This window comes from Equus przewalskii, chromosome 21 (assembly GCF_037783145.1).
Source record: "Equus przewalskii isolate Varuska chromosome 21, EquPr2, whole genome shotgun sequence".
Lineage (NCBI taxonomy): Eukaryota > Metazoa > Chordata > Mammalia > Perissodactyla > Equidae > Equus > Equus przewalskii.
The window spans coordinates 17,561,671-17,582,581 of NC_091851.1; the positions used below are offsets into that span (position 1 = coordinate 17,561,671).

General features: G+C 39.2%; 1 protein-coding gene across 19 annotated transcripts in view; it reads left to right on the forward strand.

The window, feature by feature from the left end:
• Positions 1-294: 294 nt before the first annotated feature.
• GPCPD1 (glycerophosphocholine phosphodiesterase 1) overlaps positions 295-20,911 on the forward strand; it is a 53,499-nt gene continuing 32,882 nt past the window's right edge. For 4 of the 19 annotated variants that reach the window (XR_011530985.1, XR_011530986.1, XR_011530983.1 and 1 more), the window contains exons 1-4: positions 295-555; positions 5,848-5,924; positions 10,822-10,918; positions 15,191-15,275. Coding sequence is in view for 11 of the 19 variants with exons in the window: in XM_070588834.1 (XP_070444935.1) it covers positions 5,876-5,924; positions 10,822-10,918; positions 15,191-15,275 (231 nt within the window). In the remaining 8 variants the exon portion in view is untranslated. Of the gene's footprint in view, positions 556-665; positions 1,552-2,000; positions 2,862-5,847; positions 5,925-10,821; positions 10,919-12,824; positions 13,320-15,190; positions 15,276-20,911 lie in introns of those variants that run through there. The other 15 variants (XR_011530984.1, XM_008533431.2, XM_070588839.1 and 12 more) reach the window with 14 other exon arrangements.

A 20,911-nucleotide genomic window follows, 5' to 3' on the forward strand; every position in this document is an offset into this window, starting at 1 on the left:
AAACGAAAGAAAGTTTCCAGCAAACATTAGGCCTGCTAATTTCCCTCACTTTCGAATGGGAAAAAACGTGATTCAGAATTGCAGTTCCAGCCTGCACACTTGGTTGTCCTAAGGTGTCATTACGGACTCAGGGACGCGTCTGTGACCCCATGCCAGGTGTCCCGGGCGCCGCCGCCCGCTGCGGCTGCGGGACAGCGGGGAACGCGGACCGGACCGCGGGACCCCAGGAGATGCGCGGCCGCTCCTGCCTCCGACGCGGTCCCTCTCCAGGACGCGCTGGGCCGCCCCCTGCGCGCGGCCGCCGATTGGCCGGGACGGCGCCGGGCGTGACGTCAGGCCCCGCCCCGCCGCCCTCCGGCCCCGCCCCGCGGGCTGGCCTGGCGGTTTGGTCTGGAGCAGCTGAAACCGGTTTGAGCGGAGCCGCTTCCTGCTGCTCGGCGCCGCCGCGGGCCGCCGTGGGGAGCGCTGGCGAGGCGCGACGGCGGGCTCCTGGCACCTCGGCCCGCGGCCCTCGCTCTCGGGCGCGGCGGCGGCGCGGACCCGCGGCCCCGGCAGGTGAGGCGGGCGGGCCTGGCGCCAGCTGCGGGGGCCTCGGCGGCCGCTCACGTGGGTCCGAGCTGTCAGGGCGGCGCGGCCGGGGGACGCGGCGGGCGGGCGGGCCCGGCGGCGGGGCGGAGGGCCGGGCAGGGTACCCCAGCCCGGGCGGGCAGTGCCGGGCGGGGAGACAGCGGCCTGGACGTTCGCTGCGGTAAGTCCGTGGGGAGCACCTATTGATTCGGCTCTTATTGTCTGCTGCCGCGGCTCCCCTCTGAAAAATGTGTAAAGTATTTTCGATACGCCCGCGTGCACGGAGCGCGGGACCACCACGAGGACGCGGAGTTGCAGCGCGAAAGATACACACGGGCAGCTGAAGTCTGTGTACCCCGAGCCCGCCGCCGCTCTCCGTCTCTATAAGTAATTCATAGTGTTTTGACAACTGCTTATTTTCTGAAATTGCTAACCACGTAGTCTGGGGCATGCTTGTATAATGCAGTTATTCCAAGAAACCCAAGTGCCTTACTCTCCTAGGAAAAGGTTCCAGGAATAGACATCAGTGCCCTCGATAAAATTTTGAAACAGCTGCCTCCTCCTCTCCAAAGCTCTACTTTTTCCAAAGCTCTTCAGTTTGCTTCGATGACTTCTGGGAGAAAGCCTTAAACGGGTGCTTCATCAGCCCCCTCTTTATAACCTCTGCCGGTTATAAAGAAAATCAGGCATGAAATTGGAGAGATTCTCTTTCACCTTGAGGCAGCTGTCGAATCGGAGGTAGCACCAACGTAGAGGAACTGATCGAACCCAGCAGGATGTTTGGACCTGATCTTCATCTTCTGCCGTCACCCTCCGCCCTCCCTTTTTTTCTGCCCAAGCCCTGCTCACTACTCTACCCTTTCATGTTTCTCCGTCTTGCTACATTTCTGACAGTCGTGACTTAGCTAAGAAGTAAATACAAGCTATCAGTCCTTTCTCTAACTCCTAACATTCTGGATACAAGTAACAAGATAAAGCAAACAGGTAAAACTGCATGGAGGGCCCACTGCATTCTTGACCTGAGAACTAAGGAGAACCAATATTGTAGACACAGCAAGACTTAGGAAAGTTGGGCTTAGAGAAGTAATGACCACCAAAGAAATCTCACGGTGGCAGAGTAAAATTTGATATGTACAAAAAGTAGGTTGATGAATCAAATCTTTGTGTATAACGTAACCAGGAAAAATAGAAGAAAATAATATCAAGATAAGATGAAATGGAAAACATTTGGAAAAATTTTACTTTATTGTTTAAAAAATTGATCAAGGAATTAACTTGGCTTAATGAAATCTCCAGAAATGCTTGCTTAATAAAAACCCAATCGTGTCTGTATACGTTTGATTAAAATATTGGCTTAACATATACTAGGGTCAGCATAGTGGGGTCATAATGATCCTCCAGCAGGATGAACAGAAATTAACTCAGGAAAATTTAGGCATTTCATATATTCCTTTCTTACAGCTGGTTATGAGCATCAAAGCTGTTGGAGGCTAGGAAAGAGCAAGGAGAGTTGGAAACAGCCGTTTTCTTTGAAAAAATTTGAAGGAAAACAGTGAGAGATGTTCTTTTTGGCCAGAAAAAAACCATTTTGGCTAAAAATATCCATGACTTCAATTTAGCTCTAAACTAAATGTTCCTGTACCTTGGTTTGCTTAAATCTCGCTTTTGTTCCCCAGTTTGGTAAACCTAAGGCCATGTGTTGGAATAATTTATTTCACAAAAAGAACAGAGTAGAATTTGTTTTACCGGGTAGTGTAAACTCTGAAATATTTTTTAAGTGTAAATTACAATGTCATGTTTTGGCTAATTGCTTGAGTCTAAAAAAGTGTTAAAATAGTGTCAAATGCTACTCGAAAATCTCAGATGAGCATGCTGTTTAATATTTATCTTCAAAAAGCAAAAAATGGAGCTTATGTTTAAAAATAAAACAACCAAAAACCTGTCTCAGGAAGCGTAGCCTGTACATGACGTAATAGGTGAGTTGGTTAAATTGCATATACAGTCAGTTTACATACATAAAAATGACTAGCATTTTTCATCTTACTCTTGCTCTGTGTGTGTCTGGAAGACCTCCCCTGCCCAAGTTGGGATTTTTTTTTGCTTCTTTAGAAGAAGAGGAAGTGGTATTGGGTATGTAAATTTTGCCTTCTACAGCAGAACACAACAGTGTTTTGTCACTACTGTTTGGTGGCAACTGGGTGCCAAAATTGTGCGCTTCAATCTTGCACCAGAATTTTGACCTCTCTCCACCATCAAGTAGACTGCTGTAGGAGCAGCTCTGCAGGCTTTTATTGGTATGTATTAAATTGGGGGAGAGTGGTGGAAATTAAACTACATTCTGTGACTTTTGGCAATCTGGGGAAGGTGATGCTTTGTTGACATCTGAGGAGGTTTTAGGGGGATATTTTTGTGCTTGCGTATATAGCTTTGTATAGTACATTTACTGCAGCTGTTTACAGGCAAGTTACTGTACTGCTCTTTCAAGCAACCTTAAGAATGAACGCCTCGATTTTATTAATCAATTGATTTCCCTTTTATTAAATTTATGTTTCCCATTTAATGCAGTAGAAGTTTAGAGTTAGTTTTATACCAGCTGTTGATGTTAATACATAGGAATAATTACATCAGATTTCCCTAAAATTGGTTAGTTTTTTAAAATGGACAAACAAATAGTTGAGTACCAAGTATTAATTATGTAGACGAGATTGTCCTTAGTTGAGAACTGTGGCAGTAAACACTGGGTGAAAGTACGAGCTATAGGTTGAGATTAACTGAAGCTGGTTATTCACCAGTTTTGCTGGATGATGGGGCTTTTTGCTGTGTCTCAGAATTAACTCAATAACTAAAAGCCAAGCTTTTTTGCTAGCCTTAAGGTTTCTCTTGATATAATATAGATAAATGTAAGATTGCCATGCTTCAGTGAACCGTTTTACTTATTAGACGAAATATTTGTACTCTTAGGGTTATACTCAGATTCATATCAGATCTCTTGTTAAAAGACAACTATTAAGATGTTTGGATAATGATAGGTTAATGGGAGGGTAACAATCCAAAGCTATTTTTAGATTTAGACCTTTATTTGTCAGTGCTAGAACTGGATGTATATACTTTAAATAGATCATGTTTACTCTTAGACACAGAAAGTAGATTAAGGTGTCTTAGAAGTGATTTTGATCAAGGACAGGTTTTCTCCAGTACAGTCTTGGGTTTTCTAACTGAAATGATAGAGTTGCCAAATAGGGAATTCTTTATCCAAGTGACATGAAACCACATTGACTGGTGGTCTTGCTTAATATATATATTCAACGTTTATATTTTATAATCGATGTAAGTGGGATGATACGTAGTTTAGAGCTAACAGTGAGCCTGGACTCTGGATCCTCATAGCAGCCCCCTGTGGGTAGATATTCCAGATCAGGTTTCTCAGCCTCAGCCCGATTGATATTTGGAGCTGCACAGTTATTTGTGGAGAGCTGTTCTGTGCATTGTATGGTGTTTAGCAACGCCTTTGGCCCCTACTCCATAGATGTCAGGAGCCTCGCCCCCAATTGTGACAACGGAAATGTCTCCTGACATTGCCGACTATCCCTTGGAGGGCAAAATTGCCTCCAGTGAGAACTCCTCCTATAGATCTATCTGCCTTGACTCAGAAGTGTGGTTAACTGGGTATTAGTCTTCATTAAATGACGTTTGTAGAGTTGTGCATATGTTCATGGGAGGGGAAGGGAGCAGAAGGAAATAAAGGAATGAATAGTTATGAAAAGTACTTTAGGATTTTTTTTAAATGAATGTATGAATGCAAATAAAATTTAAGTTGGTAAATTAATGGAAATGATACAGAGTAAAGACATGATTGGAATTCTTTTGAAAACATTGGTGGATTGGCATGCAAAAGTTTTTTGGGGGTATTGGAGAAGTTATGTAGAATATGATGTAACCTCTTGTGGAGTATGTGTTCTTTCTATATTTAAATTATATGACCTTGAGAATTGACACGTATATATATATATGTTTTTTAAAGATTGGCACCTGAGCTAACAACTGTTGCCAATCTTCTTTTTTTTCTTCTTTTTTCCTTTTTTTCTGCTTTTTCTCCCCAAATCCCCCCAGTACATAGTTGTATATTTTAGTTGTGGGTCCTTCTAGTTGTGGCATGTGGGACACTGCCTCAACGTGGTCTGACGAGCGGTGCCATGTCCGTGCCCAGGCTCCCCACCGGCGAAACCTGGGGCCGCCAAAGCGGGGCGTGCGAACTTAACCACTCAGCTATGGGGCCGGCCCCCTTAATGTATATTTTTAAAAATAATTTATTTCCTATCTTCCCTTAGGTACTTAAATTAGGGGATGGTAAACAGGTTGGTTTGGCTGGTAAAAACAGGAAAGAAATGAAAAGTCAGCTAGAGAGAAAATGTGGATAAGTGGTCAAGGACATCACAGGCTTAGGGGTTTAGATTTCTACAAGTAACCAAAATGATTCTAAGCTGAGGACATGAGGAAGAATATTCTAATTGATAAAATGTGTTATTAGGGAGAGATTTCGAAGCCAAAGTAGAGGGAGAAGACTTAGGGTTTTGAGTGAAGTTCAAACTTTAGAAAGAAAGGCATGTATATAAGATCAATTAGAATCACAGGATTTGGTAATAGATTGCAGAGTTGAGACTCTCAATTCGAGTCTACAGAACTGAGTAGTGATGGTCCTGTGGTCAATTAAGAGTAAATCCGGGAAGAGTGATTTATGGGCGAAGGGTTTTTTAAGTCATTTCATTACTTTAGAAGCACATTCTCAAACTGTTGCAGAACACAGCTAGTTTGTTTCAGTGGATGGTGCTTAAGTTCTTTGAGTGTTTTCTTGTTATGAAAGTTGAAACCTTTTTTGTGTGTGTAAGGAAGATTGGATCTGAGCTAACATCTGTGCCAATATTCCTCTAGTTTTTGTATGTGGGATGCTGCCACAGCATGGCTTGATGAATGGTGCATGGGTCTGCACCTGGGATATCAACCCACAGACCCCTGGCTGCTGAAGCGGAAAGTGTGAAACCAACCACTACACCACTGGGCTGGCCTGAAACCTTCTTTTTAAAGTAGAAGTCCTCTCTTGAGCCAAGCTTTTTTCTATCTATAGTAGTTTTTGGGTTTTTTATATGTAATGTTTCTGAAATCTTTGCTACAGTTGAGATTCATTTTTGTTTTTTTTTGCTTTTTAACTTGTTTCTTGGTGGTAGCTGTCTGGAGCTGATATTTTCATGTACTGTAAATGACATCTTTTCTTTTTCTTCCTAGCACGACATTGTAAAATAAATCTATCAGAATGACACCTTCTCAGGTTACCTTTGAAATAAGAGGAACACTTTTACCAGGTATTGTAAAGTTTTACTTTTATTTTATTTATTTTATTTATTTTATTGAGTTCATAATAATTTACATAGTTGTGAAATTTCAGTTGTATGTATTTTTTGTCTGTCACCACACAAGTGCTCCCCTTTACTCCCTGTGCCCTCCCCCCATCTCCCTCCCCCGGTAATGACTGAACTGTTTTCTTTGTCCATGTGTTTGTTTATATTCCACATGTGGGTGAAATCATATGGTGTTTGTCTTTCTCCATCTGGTTTATTTGCTTAGCATAATACCCTCCAGGTCCATCCATATTGTTGCAAATGGGATGATTTTGTCTTTTTTTTATGGGCTGAGTAGTATTCCATTGTGTGTGTGTGTGTATACATATGTATACACACACCACATTTTCTTTATCCAATCATTGGATGATGGGCATTTGGATTGTTTCCATGTCTTGGCTATTGTGAATAGTGCTGCAATGAACATAGGGGTGCACATGTTACTTTGGATTGTTGATTTCAAGTTGTTTGGGTAGATACCCAGTAGTGGGATAGCTGGGTCATATGGTATTTCTGTTTTTAGTTTTTTGAGGAATCTCCATACTGTTTTCCATAGTGGCTGCACCAGTTTGCATTCCCACCAGTGGTGTATGTGTGTTCCCTTTTCTCCACATCCTCTCCAACATTTACTGTTTTTTGTCTTGGTAATTATAGCCATTCTGACTGGTATAAGGTGATATCTCATTGTAGTTTTGATTTGCATTTCCCTAATGATTAGTGATGTTGAGCATCTTTTCATGTGTCTGTTGGCTGTCAGTATATCTTTCTTGGAAAAGTGTCTCTTCATATCTTCTGCCCATTTTTTGATTGGGTTGTTTTTTGTTGTTATTGAGTTGTGTGAATTCTTTATATACTTTGGAGATCAACCCCTTGTCTGATAAATGGTTTGCAAATATTTCCTCCCAGTTAGTGGGTTGTCTTTCCATTTTGTTCATGGTTTCCTTTGCTTTGCAGAAGCTTTTTAGTCTGATGTTGTTCCATTTGTTAACTTTTTCTTTAGTTTCCGTTATCCTAGAAGACGTGGTATTTGAAAAGATATGGCTAAGACCAATGTCAGAGAGTGTACTGCCTATATTTTCTTCTAGGTTTTTTATAGTTTCAGTTCTTAGATTCACATCTTTAATCCATTTAGAGTTAATTTTTGTGTATGGTGAAAGATAATGGTCTACTTTCATTCTTTTGCACGTACCTGTCCAATTTTCCCAACGCTGTATATTGAAGAAACTTTCCTTTGTCCATTGTATGTTCTTGGCTCCTTTGTCAAAGATTAACTGTCCATAGATGTATGGTAAAGTTTTACTTTTAAAATAATTTTTTAAATTAAATGAGCATTTTTCTTATCTGGAGTAACTTAAATATGAAGTTGTTATTAGAGTGGGCCTGATTTTTAGATGAAAATTTTTTTTAGAGCTTTCCCAATATCAGAAATATGCTTAGAGCACAGTAAACTCAAGAAAAAAAATACCTCCCTAATAGTGTCTTCCAAGAAAGCTGTGAATTTATTTAATTTTGCACAGGACAGAGATAGTTGGGCTATGATTTTTAAGTAGTGTGAAAATGAGGACTGGGCCCATGGCCTAGTAGTTAAGTTCAGTGTGCTTCACTGGCCTGGATTCGATTCCCAGACACAGACCTACACCACTTGTCAGCAGCCATGCTGTGGTGGCAACCGACATATGAAATAGAGGAAGACTGGCACAGATGTTAGCTCAGGGCAAATCTTCCTCAAGCACAAAAGAGGAAGATTGGCAACGGATCTTAGTTTAGGGCAAATCTTCCTCAGCAAAAAAAACCAAAAGAAAAAGGGAAGTTTTGCTAGTGCAAAAAGTTGGTGAAATATTTGCCTAAAATAACTTTGTCCCCTACTTGTAAATATTTTTTTTATCTTCATCGTATTTTTTGCTGTCTACTAAAGCAGTGTGAAATAATTTTAGTGTAAAATAGCATATCAAAACAGTATCACACCTGAGGGCTGGCCTGGTGGCATAGTGGTTAAGTTCACACACTTTGCTTCAGTGGCTGGATTCACTAGTTCAGATCCTGGGTGCAGACCTACACTCCGCTCACCAAGTGATGCTGTGGTGGCATTCCACATACAAAATAGAGGAAGACTGGCACAGATGTTAACTCAGGGCCAGTCTTTCTCATCAAAAGCAAAATGAAACAGGATCACACCTGGGTTATGTACCTCCTTGTTAAATATACTCTGGCTGTACTGGCCCATTCCTCAGATCTGCTGCAGTCTTTCCCTCCTTTGGGACTCACTCAAATTGTTTCCTCTGCCTGATTCTGTGCCCTTCTCCCTCCATTGCTCCACCTCCCACATTCAACTAGGTTAGAGTCCCTGTGAAATTCAAGGTTCTGAGACTTTTTTGGAGCACCTCTTACAGGCTTTATGGAATTATTTGAGTAATTTTATTTGTGGATAGATCGTAAGCTCTGTGAAAACATGGACTTTGTCTTGTTTATGCTGAATTTCTGCACCCAGGACAATGCTTGACTCAGAGCAGGGGTAAATATGTGTTCAAAGAATGAACGAATGATTCACTCTATATCCAGCAGCATCTTTGTTCTAGCAGCCATCACAGCAGTTGACAGAATGTGTGTGTATCCAAGTTCAAATTCTTAGCCAAGATGCTCTGGAATAGTTCCATGTCTGGGCAAGATTCTGCAGATTGAAGATTGCTAGTCAGCTGGTGGGTTGGCTCCCTTGGGTCAGGTGCTCACCTCCAGTCCAGTGTGCAGCCTCTTCTGTGGATGGGAGACTGCACAACTATATTGTACCCTTTTTGGGAGTTGTACACCGGCAATTTAAACTAGAAGGAGCTGGCCATGTCAGACAAATGGGCTGACCACACAATTAGCCACAGAACGGTCAGCTTGACAAGGGGAACTCTCATTCTCAGGGACCAGAGGGAAGATAATGGTGGATGTGAATGTAGATGAATCTGTAGGTGGGAAGGAGAGGAGGTAGAGAGACAGGGAGGGGATGTGAGGGGGGACTTCCCTCCACCCCTTGATTTCCTCAGCAAAGCAGGAGGAAGTGTTCTCTGCTAAATGTGGAGAGAGTAGGGAGTGCAGAGTGGGGTGACATTAGATGGAACAAGTCAAAAGAATATGTGGGGGTGCTATTTGCACATCCGTTTAGTTATCATTCAAGTCTTTATAATCTTTTATAAATAAAAGCCAATTAAAGAAAGATCTGTTTGTTCTAGTAGGAAGTTTCCCTTTTTTCCCTCATAGAAGCCATATTCAAAGGCAGTCAGCAGGAAGACAAAGTAACATTGCAGGAGGGAATTGTTAAAAGACAGGAGCACTTAGAGGAGAAAAGTGAACCACCCATTGTCCAAGTTTCACTTTTTCCATTCGGGGTACCTGTTCTTTTTTAAAAAAATTAATATTTATTTTTTTTAGTGAGGTAACATTGGTTTATAACATTATATAAGTTTAAGGTGTACATCATTATATTTCAATTTCCATGTATACTACATCGTGTTTAATACCCAGAGACTAATTACCATGCGTCACCATACACACGTGCCCAGTCACCCCTTTCACTCTCCTCCCTGTGGGGTACATATTCTTTCTGGAGCAAAGAGTAACTGCTGTTTTATTTGTGGATAAGAAATAATTGACTCCATGAAAAAGTTTTAGTGAGACTCCACAATGGGCCCAAATTAGTGATTTTATGGTAATCTACTTTGAGCTGAGAGCCATAATATATGCTATACGTATGCATAGCAACACCTTGGGAATGAATATTTGTGCCTTGTATAGTGACAGTGTTTATCCTTTTTTTAAAATCAGAAAACATAGTGATAACAAGTTATTGCAAAAAAAATGTGGTTACTTTAAAGGATTGGTGAGTATTTTGACGTGAAATTTGTCTATATAATCACCCTATGCTTCACACGCATGTATTTAGAACCCTGAAAGCTCCTGAATGACTACCACACTTGGATTTTGATTAAGTTTTAGACAGTCCATGCTTACAAAATGCTCATGCAGGTGGCCAAAGCCAACTATAATTCTAGTCTTGCTAAAGTAGTGCCTAAAGCTTGGAAGGCAAGCCACTCTCGGAATGTGGAGAAGTTTGTCTTGAACTTTGTTCATTTGGGCTCAGTTTGTTATCTTTTTCTTTATGAGTATTAATTATAGTAATTCAGGATGTGTTGATATATAAGTCAAAGACTTCTGCATTCTTATATCCAAGAAGTTGTAGACTTGCTAAATATACAAAATTTAGCAAATGTAGGTGACATTTATATGTTGGTTTGTCTATTGATGAGAAGTGTTCAGATGAAATGATAGTCATTATTTTACTAGGGAATACTAGGTTTTTAACTATATAAGTCTTTGTTTGGGGGACTGTTTTTGTTGTTGTTATATTGCTTCTGTCCCAATGATAATTTTCTTGATCTTTAGCTTATTAATAGCTCCTGTTTGAGTTCCTGGAAAACATCAGTTACTATGTCTCTAGAATACTTATGCGCATTTAGCATTTTGCCCCTTTAAAGTGGAAGCTGCCTTGAGGGCAGGGACTGTGGTTTGATCACTTTGTCTTCTTGGTGCTTGCTATTGGTTCAATAAGTAGTTGAACAAATGAAGAAAAGTCCATCCCTCCACATCCCTCCTTACTCTAGCTTTAGCTCTGTAAAAGTGGGTCAAGTTAATAACGCGGGGGCTAAGTATGGTACCTGGGTCCAAACCCACATCTCTAGTGAGATTCCTCCATCTCTGCTACAGGGGACTCTGCTTCCAACTGAACTAATGCAATTGACTGCTCTTTTCTTGCTTCCTAGAACCAAAATCTGAAACGCTCCTACTTGTCCCGCTGTAACTGGTTGTTCTGTTTCCTCAGGAGAAGTTTTTGCAATATGTGGAAGCTGTGATGCTTTGGGGAACTGGAGGCCTCAAAATGCCGTGGCTCTTCTTCCAGAGAATGAGACAGGTGAAAGGTAAGCATGGGAATGTCAGGTTACAGACTCATTGTGACACTCAGATTATAAGTGTGGGGGATTCTAAGATAACTTGATACAGTTTTCTTCTTTTAGTTTTAGTTTTTATCACAGTTAACACATGTGCGTAAAGAGTGAAATAGTTTTACAAAATTAGTTGTGGGGAAACAAGTTTCTGTCTTCCTCAATTTCCAACTCTCACACACATTTTCAACTCTTAGCTGGTTCTTTTGGTGTTTACCAACGTATTTCTAAATAACAGGCTTACATTGGTATATCTCATTTAAGAAAAAAACAACTTTGAGGCATTATCTTTTGACTTCTCAGTACATATTCTTAATAAAAGATCTTATTTTTGCTTTAGCCTATAAAATAATATTCTGGAGATCTACATAGTGTTTATTAAAAGTAGCAGAGGGGGCCTGTCCCGTGGCCTAGTGGTTAAGTTCGTGTGCTCTGCTTCGGCGGCCCAGGGTTTCGCCAGTTTGGATCCTGGGTGTGGACATGGCACTGCTCATTAGGCCATGTTGAGGTGGTGTACCACATGCCACAACTAGAAGGACCCACAACTAAAATATACAACTATGTACTTGGGGGATTTGGGGAGAAAAAGCAGGAAAAAAAAATAAAAGATTGGCAACAGTTGTTAGCTCAGGTGCCAATCTTTAAAAAACATAAATAAATAAAAGTAGCAGAGAGTGAAAATAAAAAAGTAGCAGAGAGTGGAATACACCCTAAGATATCTTAGCTAAAGTAGTTAAGTGAGTTCACTGCGGACATTAAGTACAGCACTAAACTTAGCATGGATGTGTTGGTGCATTGTGCTGAGGAAAGGAGGATCTGGGTGCCGATTTCAGTTCTGCAGTTAACCGTGATCTTGAGCAGATCGAACACCTCTAGGCCTCGGTTAGCTCATCTACTCGGTAAAGGGGTAGGATAGAATCAGTGAATGTCAGCAAAGGTGGTACTGCTCCACTTGGGGATATTTGGAAGTGTTATGGGTTGTCAAGATGTATGTGGGGGGGTTGGCCTGGTGGTGCAGCGGTTAAGTGCGCACGTTCTGCTTTGGTGGCCTGGGGTTCGCCAATTTGGATCTCAGGTGCGAACATGGCACTGCCTGGCACGCCATGTTTTGGTAGGCGTCCCACATATAACGTAGAGGAAAATGGGCACGGATGTTAGCTCAGGGCCAGTCTTGCTCAGCGAGAAGAGGAGAATTGGCAGGAGTTAGCTCAGGGCTAATCTTCCTCAAAAAAAAGATGTATGTGGGGAGGGGCAGGAGTAAGGAGAGCTTCAGATCCTGAATAGTATACAAATACATGCAGTGCCCCTAGCGAGAAACACCAGATTAGGTGATTATTAAACTCAAATTCTGTTTTCCTGTAGCACAGTGCTACTAAAAATGGCTACACATATGGCTGTGGACCAGTGCTAGACAAAAAACTTTTTTCTCCATGCATGATGTGAGAAATACAAAAACTGAGAGGAAGCATTTAGAAATATTTATAGCAATTTGACATTGGTGGGATATCCATGCATGTCATGGTGGACACATCTCATTGAACTGGGTACATGGGCCAGAAGTGTTGGTCACAGGACGGGTCAGGTAAAACAAGCAAGCAAACAAAATCTGGTCCTTCCCAGCAGATGGTTTGAGGAGTACTGATGGCAAAGCCAAGGACAACAAGACAAGCAAAACTGTGCCATGATGTGGGCTAAGGAAAAGAAAACCAACAAGAAACGTTCATGGAACTCCCTTTTGCACATTTGTCATTAGTGTGACACATTTTCTCAGCCAATTCTCATCTTTTTTTATAAGTAAAGTTCTATAGATAAATGATAGTGGGATCATGGAGGAATGAGATTTTTATTCCCTTCAAATGGCTATCTTTTCCTTGATTTTCAGATCAGCCACTCCTGTCTGAAGTGAAACCTCATGTCTTTCTGAACTTGTTCCTAAAACAGACCTCTGCTCTGAACTCTTGAGCTGCCCTGTCACCTGTCTGAAGTCCATTTCAGCCAACCTGGTCAAAGTGATGTGAACAGAATGAGATAAAACTTAACTACTTGACCTTAGGGGCCCGCCACTTTTACATTGCTGATGTACACTGAAATATCCCTGATTCATATATGGCAGATAAACAGTGCTCCACAAGGAGAAAGGAAGTAGATGAGACAAAAGGCAAACAAATCTGCCCTTGGTCAACATTCTCGTGTTTTAGAATTGTGTTTCTTTGGGATTTCAGTGTGCTCTGCATCTGGGTCCTCTGTGCCTCTTTTTCACCGAGTCTCTGAAGCCTCTCCATACCTATGGGCTTGTGATGACAAGAGCTCTGTTGGATCTTTCTTTCTACTTATAGATAATTTGAAGATTGTGGTATTGTTTCCTAATGCAGAATATGTGGGTCATTTCTGCTTTTATTTGCCCCCCCTGTAGATTTTATGGTATTTTGGGGAAAGATATGAAGGCGATTCAAAATCAGGCAGTGCAGTAAATCTCACTGCCCCTCCTTCCTCTTTTTTCTTAAATCTTAGCAGGTTTTGTTCATTCTTGACCTCACTGAACACTTCTGCTTCATTTTTAACTTTGCTGCGTTTGCTTAGAGAAGTGGATTAAGAAAGACTCGTTGCTTTGCTCTCTGCATCTCTTCGTTTAGTGGTTCTTAACCAGGGGTGCACGTTAGAATCACTTATGAGCGCTTTAAAAAAATACACATGCCTAGTAGACTCTCCTGCTGGAGACTGAGAAATAGTGCATGAGAGAGAGGCCCCAGCGTGTTTTTCAAAGCTTCCCACTAATTCTGTGCACATCTGGGGCCAGTTTCACATACTCTGCTAGACCGTTTTCTAGATGAAATAGTATTGGAAATTTACCATTTTTTTGGTAGCAGAGATGGGAAATAAGTTTCACCTCAGAGTTAGTAGAGTCTATCTGGAGCCCTGTGTTGAAGAGGATTCTGAGGCTTATCAAGGAAAAGCAGTAGGGGCACATGTGCCAAGCCTCTGCTGTCCTTGCTTTGCAGCTGTGATTCCCCACCAGCCACGTACAGTACATCTGGATGCCCCGTGAGGTTGTATCAGACTCCAGCCCAGGCCTGTGACATCAGAGTCTCTCAGAGTGGAGCCAGGGCATACCAGGTTAATCTGATTGTTGAAGCTAGGACCATGGGTGACAGCCAGTTCTGGATCTTTTGTTAGGAACCAGGATTGAGTCAGAGTGAGAATAACACCCTAAAACCTATTTTGTCAGAGCCAGGTGGGGAGTAGTGCTAGCTGTCTAGTATCATGGAAGAGCATTTGGAGCTGCCACTGAATCACTGAACTATTCATGCTTAATTAATGTTGGGTAATGGTCTATGACAGTGGTTCTCAAACTGAAGTGTTCATCATCAGAGTCACCTAGAAGCTTGTTAAATTACTGATTGCTGGGCCCCACCCCCAGAGTTTCTAACTCAGTAGGTCTAGGTGTGGCCTGATAATTTGCATTGCTAAAGAGCTCCAAGTTGGTAATAATGGTCCTGGGACCACATTTTGGATACCAGTGGTCCATAATTTGCAGCTAAAAATCAGTTATCATGAATTTTAGTGAATTCTTTGACTCTTGAGTCTAAGCTTTAGAATAGCATTAGAATATGTTAGAATAGCGTAGTTCAGTGGAAGACACTGAGTTGAAACAAATAAGATACTGATTGCTTGGCTAGGGGAATAGCCAGAGGCTGGACAGGACAGTTAGAACAAGGAACAGTTGGGAACTTGAGTGTAACTTGCCAGCCTTGGCCCCAAAGCCTTTAGCAGCCATGTTACATCCCTTGCTAAGTGTGAAGTCAGAGAAGATTCTGACTCTGGCTTCCACTTTTGCGCTACTTGCTGCTTCTGTTTGGAATACTTCTCTTGGCTCTTTGCATGGCTGGTTCCTTGCCATCACTTAGGTCTCAGCTCAGATAGTTCTTCCTCATTGAGGCTTCCACTCCAGAAGACTCCTCCAAAACTTCCCATCGCATCAGAAAGGTCAGATAGCTCTGCTGTGTATGTTGTGTGGTTATTAGCTTGTCTTCCCACACAAGAAAGCGGTCTTGAAGATGGAGCTCTTTCTGCCTTGTTCATCACTGCGTTCCCATTCCCCGGTGCAGATTAGGCCTCGAGGAAAATTTTGTGTATGAATAAATAACTGGTATTGGTCACAGACCTTGCTTGAGGGGTTTTATGAATTATGAAGTCCTTGTGCATTTCAGTTTGATATTGATGCTGCTGCTTTACTTTTTTTCCTCACAGCATGTTATGGAAAGCTACCATTGTACTCAGTAGAGGAGTATCTGTTCAGTATCGCTACTTCAAAGGGTGCTTTTTAGAACCAAAGGTATGTTTTCTTTATCTAGTTTCCAGTTTCTTTAGTAAACTCACTTCTTTCAAAAGCAACTAACTTAGGTTTGAAAACATTAAAAGTAAAATGAGTTTGTTTTGATTGAATAAGGAAAATAGAACTCTAGGTTAGTAACATTTTAGTACCAAAAAGCAAGGAAGTGGCCACCTCAGAGGCAGACAGTGTCTGCAATGGAATTTTTTAAAAGACCAATAGTAAGTATGTTCTGCAATATTCTTATCATGAAATTGGTTTCAATGATAAATGTTCTCAATAGGTGTGCATTTTCTGTAACTTTTGTAAACTAGTAACTAGTTCCAAGGGTTTCTCTTTTTGTTTCATTTTTAATCCTTATGTGGTATAAATACATTTAGAGGAGTGTATAGCCAGCTTTAAGTGAGTAATTGTTTGAAAAATTTATTTCACTGCTGCCGTCTCTTAGTGGCTGCACTGTTTAACTCCTATTAAAACTGAAGTCATTCTTGGATTTTTTTCACCAATGGTGTTCATAGCCCAGGATCTTTTCTGAAGGCCTTTGGAGTATCTAGTAAATCTAAATCTGCTTGCTCACAACGATTTACTATTTGGGGATTATTTTCATGTTTAGAAAAGAAAAAAGTTGATTCTTTCCCTCTAATTTTAAAGATACTTATTTACTGAAAGGATTCTTTTCCTTCAGATTTTTACCTTTGAGCACACTTAGGCTGCCTGAAAACAAGGGCTTAGGGAGGAGTCTAGGAAGCAAAACATGCATTAGATCTTTTTAAAAGATTTCTCTCTTTGGGGTCATTGAATACTTGTTACATGTGAAAAATGCAAGCAGCCACTGTTACGTCATTCTCTTAGCCACCATTATAAAAAAGAAAAAACTGACAAACCCACTTCAGCTGTCTTTTGCACTTATTACGTTTCTTAATCCAAGAATATATTATAAATACTCAGTAATTAAACTTAAATTTCATTATGGTTGATCATTGTGTTGGCTTATCTTGACAGTAGTCTCACTTTAATGACTTAAGAAAAGATCATTTATTTGGCGGAGAGGTCATATGTTGTGGCAGCGGTTTTCAGTATAAATTGAACAATTGTGTGTAGATATGTAGGTCATAGCACTCATAATATTGAAAGCTTATTTGAGGATTCTGGTATGTGAACCTTAACCTGCTAACTTGTGAAGTCAACCAAATTTTACTTAAAGGGGCATTTGGACAAGAAAAATCATGAGTCCTTTGGACATAGTTTCCTAAAGTAAGACTATTGTCAACACAGGTCAAATTAAGCCAACCTATAGTATTTTTACTCTTCATTGAAAATGTAACCAAAAGCAGCAAATCAGTCCAAAATGCCTTTTTGAAAAAATTGGCAAGAAGTCTGCTTACAGTAACAAACAAGTTTTTCCCCTTGTAATACTTGCAAAAGTTTACAGTATGTGTTGGTGAGTGTGTTTCTTTGAGTAGGTGCTCTGTATCGCGTACACATGTACCGTGTGATGCAGGGGCTGCCATGGTAAGTATGTTTTTCATGGAATAGAGTAAATAGCTACATAAAACTCCATGGGTATGACTAGAGGTTTTTTTTCTTTCCCCACATGCCAGCTTAAAGTAACACTTCTTTTCTTTTAAAAGTTGGTGGCGCTTTTTAAGTGGAACAATTTTTCAGAGAAGTAATTATGAAACTTTGTCTCAATTGTGCATTGTCAAATGACAGAACTAATGTACAAGGAATCTTAAATTGTGAAATGATGTAAATTATTGGAATATATATTTTGTGAATATAAAGAATGATAGGAAAGCAAAGTAATTATGAAAGCATTGAAAAGCTGAAATGAGTAATAAGATGAATTTTCCTGGGCCGAAAGTTTTAGGAGCTAGTTGACCCAAGCAGTTGTAGAACTTAAGCGAAAAATTTTGTCGTCTTGTCACTTGACCCTCAGACTTCAGCTTTCTCATCTATGAAATGAGGAGTTTGAACTATAGATTTCTTAGGTCCCTTCCATTGCTAAAATTTTATTGTAAATAAATAAAATTTTACATTCATATTTTCTCTTCCATATTTTATTTTTTCTGGCATATTCCTTTTAGTTTAGAAGTTAAGAGTCCTGAAAGCATTTTTCTCTTAATTTTTCACAGCTACGTGTTCTCTTATACTTTGTAGAATTAGAATAAAGTGTTAATATGTTGAATTTTAAATAATTTTACAGGTGACAAATCAACATGTTATCTTATTTAAACATAGCAAACGAAGATAGTAGATATTCCTGGAATGAAAACATTGGTGTGAGTCTGCAGATAGTCCACTAATTTCACATCTTCACCAAAGATAATTTTTGAATTAATATGTAATTTAAACATTTTTAAATTCACGTCTGCCCTCTTGTGGCTGGAATTAGGGCTGTTACTTCATACTGAAATGTTAGCCAGTTTTTAATTATATTGTTTTTGAATTTTTTCCTTCATTTCAGTGGAAATAACTCCTTATTTTTTAGTAACATGTTGGTTTCTAATTGTTCTAGGTGTTAATATTCATTCATTGTTAGATTCTTTACAGACTGTTACTTTGTAAATTACTTTTTAATCTCCCTTGATTTTCATTTAAATCTCTTAACAAAAGAATCATCATCTGTGATAGGCAGATAATCGTTTATTTTCAGAATGCCTAGGTTGTCATTTTGTATGGTGGTTTCTTAATATAGTAAAATTCTTCTGGAGGCCAAATATCCTCAGCTGTTACCTTCAAATCTGAACCATCTCAGAGATGTCTGATGGCCTAGTTTTCTTCACTTTACTCATTCCTAGACCATTTTTCACATCAGTCTTTTTAAAAGTAGTGATTTTTAAATAACTGTATGCCTGGTCTCTGACATCATAGATAAAAATTCCTCAGAACCCCTTTCACAGGCACATTTTTTCAAAATTGTGGAAAGAAAACAATCATTAAAATTTTAAAAGTTCACATTTACATTTTTCATGATATTTGAAAGCAGTGATACTACATGACTAGTTGATAATTTTGCTTGGTGTTTTGTTAAAAAAAAAAAAAGAAAAAACACAAAAAACCTAGTCTGCATGTCGGGTAATTCTGTTTACTTCTCCCAGTGCTTGATGTAGCTGAGCTATGTCGGTAACTGTTTAAGAAAACAGTTATTATGACTGTTTGGTGGTTGGTTTTTTTTTTTTTTTTTGCGGAAACATAGATTCTTTTTTTGTATTTTGTTAATACATTCCAGCAATCATCTGATTTAATGTGTGCTAAATTGTGAAATAATTCTGCCAGTATTGCTAATGGAATACTGTCTTATACTGATGTTGTTACTTTTTTCTCCAAAGATCCACCTTCCACTTGACTCCAAAATGCTTAAAACTGTGGCAGCCTTTACAGAAAGGAACTATTCTTTTTTTCTAAGATCTTGAAGAATGAGTTATGACATTTGGCATATTAAAAAAGATTGCATATTTTGGAGTCACCACAGATTTTTAATTTCTCAGTGCTCAAGTGTTTAATATTTTAAATTGTTTTTGTTTCTTTTTTTTAAAAGAACTTCAGTAAGCTAAAATTTAAGATTACCTTCTAAAGTTTAATAAAGTAGACATAACAGTTTTGGAAAGTCAATATATTTTAAAACTTGGTTCATTTTTTTTTTTTTTAAATATTATAACACTTCGGGGCTGGCCCCGTGGCCGAGTGGTCAAGTTCCAGCGCTCCGCTGCAGGCGGCCCAGGGTTTCGTCAGTTCGAATCCTGGGCGCGGACATGGCACTGCTCATCAAACCACGCTGAGGCGGCGTCCCACATGCCACAACTAGAAGGACCCACAACTAAGAATAAACAACTGTGTACCGGGGGGTTTTGGGGAGAAAAAAGGGAAAAATAAAATCTTTAATATTATAACACTTCATGTACCAACCAACATGGATTTTTAGTGTGAATGCTAATAGACACAATTTTAATTCATCTGTTGAACCGGCCGTTTGGACTGCTCCTCAAATACAACATTCTGTTCAAACCTAGGTGGTTTTATGCTTTGACTGGTGGGTTTGTTACTAAAACAGATGAGGGTGGAGTTATTAAAATTGCTTCTAAAATATGTTCCCTATCAAATATTTAATCCACAGGGCTAGTCTTACATGATTAAGTACAGATACTGCATTCAACACTTTGTAAAGTTCCCCTGACAACCTGAATTAAAACAAAAACAAACTCTCTCCTTTCCTCTAATCACCTTTTATCCCTCCTAACATTTACTATTATATTCATAGCACCTTTTCAAATCACCTTTGATTAGTAACTTTTATAATAGTGTAGATTCCTATCATCTTTGTAGCAAAGAGGATTTTTTAGGGGGGAGGGAGAAATGCTGAGGACTTGGGAGGAGTAGAGAAAGGGAATAGATGAGTTCTCTCTGGCTGCTTATTGCTAAGCTACATGATTCCTAGCATTTTATTTCATTTATTTTTTTATGCATAATTATAATATATTTAATTTTGAAATCTTAGAAGAATTTTAAAATGCAATTTTAAACTGCATTTAAAGGAAGTATGGGGTTTACTGCTGTGGTATTCTGTCGCTTAACTCTGCTCACAGCTTTGTAAATTATTTATTCATTAAAATCTTAAACATGCAGATTAACTATACCATCAATTTCCAGGCTTAAAAAAAAGAAAAAAGAAACATTGTTCCTATTTTTAATGTATATATTTGCATCTTTTGAGGATTAGAAAGTTTAATGATTAAAAAACAAATTTAGGAGAATGTGACAGGAAGAAGTTGTAGTAGAAGACATCTAGCGGATGTAGAATTAAATGTATCGTCTTTTTTAGTGTCACAGAAATGAAATTCACCATATTTTAACACGAGCAGTTTCACATTTACATTTTTTAACACATTTTCCCAGTCTACCAATTTATAAGTGAACCCTTATAACAAGGAAGTATTCAACTAGAGAAAATAAACATTTCCTGTATTACCCAGGATTAATGATTTGAATGAATAATGTTATTTTAGTTTTCAAACTTCAAAAGTTTGCATATTTTGAAAACCATTTTAACCTCTGGTTGTTTGAAGTGACAGAATTATCTCTTGTGTTTAATTACTTAATGTACATTACTTAATAATGTACCTAGTTTGTCACATACTTATTTTTTATCGTTTGGCACATTTATTATTAAATAGAATCAATACTGAAATCCTGTAAAATGTTATAGAAGAGTATTTAATAACATCTAAAGATGTGCAATATATAGAGATAAGCTTATATGTTCCAGGCTTTTTAAGTGTATATATAATATACACCAAGAAAAGGACTTGAAGATTATGTATGAAAATGTTGCAAGTGATTATCTCTAAGTGGTGTGATAATGGGTGATGTTTGTTTTTTCTTTTTGCTTCTCTGTATTTTACTCAATTTCTTCAGAAGACAAGTAAAGAAGAAAAAATTAAAATACCTTATAAGGTTACAGTTTGAAACTTTGCTTTGAAAATGTGTATTTAAGGGTTTTATTTTGGTACATAAGTTTAATTAGTCAAGTTTTTATTGTTTTAATAATTAAAGGAAAACGAGAAAGCATTTAATACTTCGGTCCTTTGCCGTACGCAGGGACTCTCTGGTGGTAGTTCATTCTTGTTTTTAAATTGCTG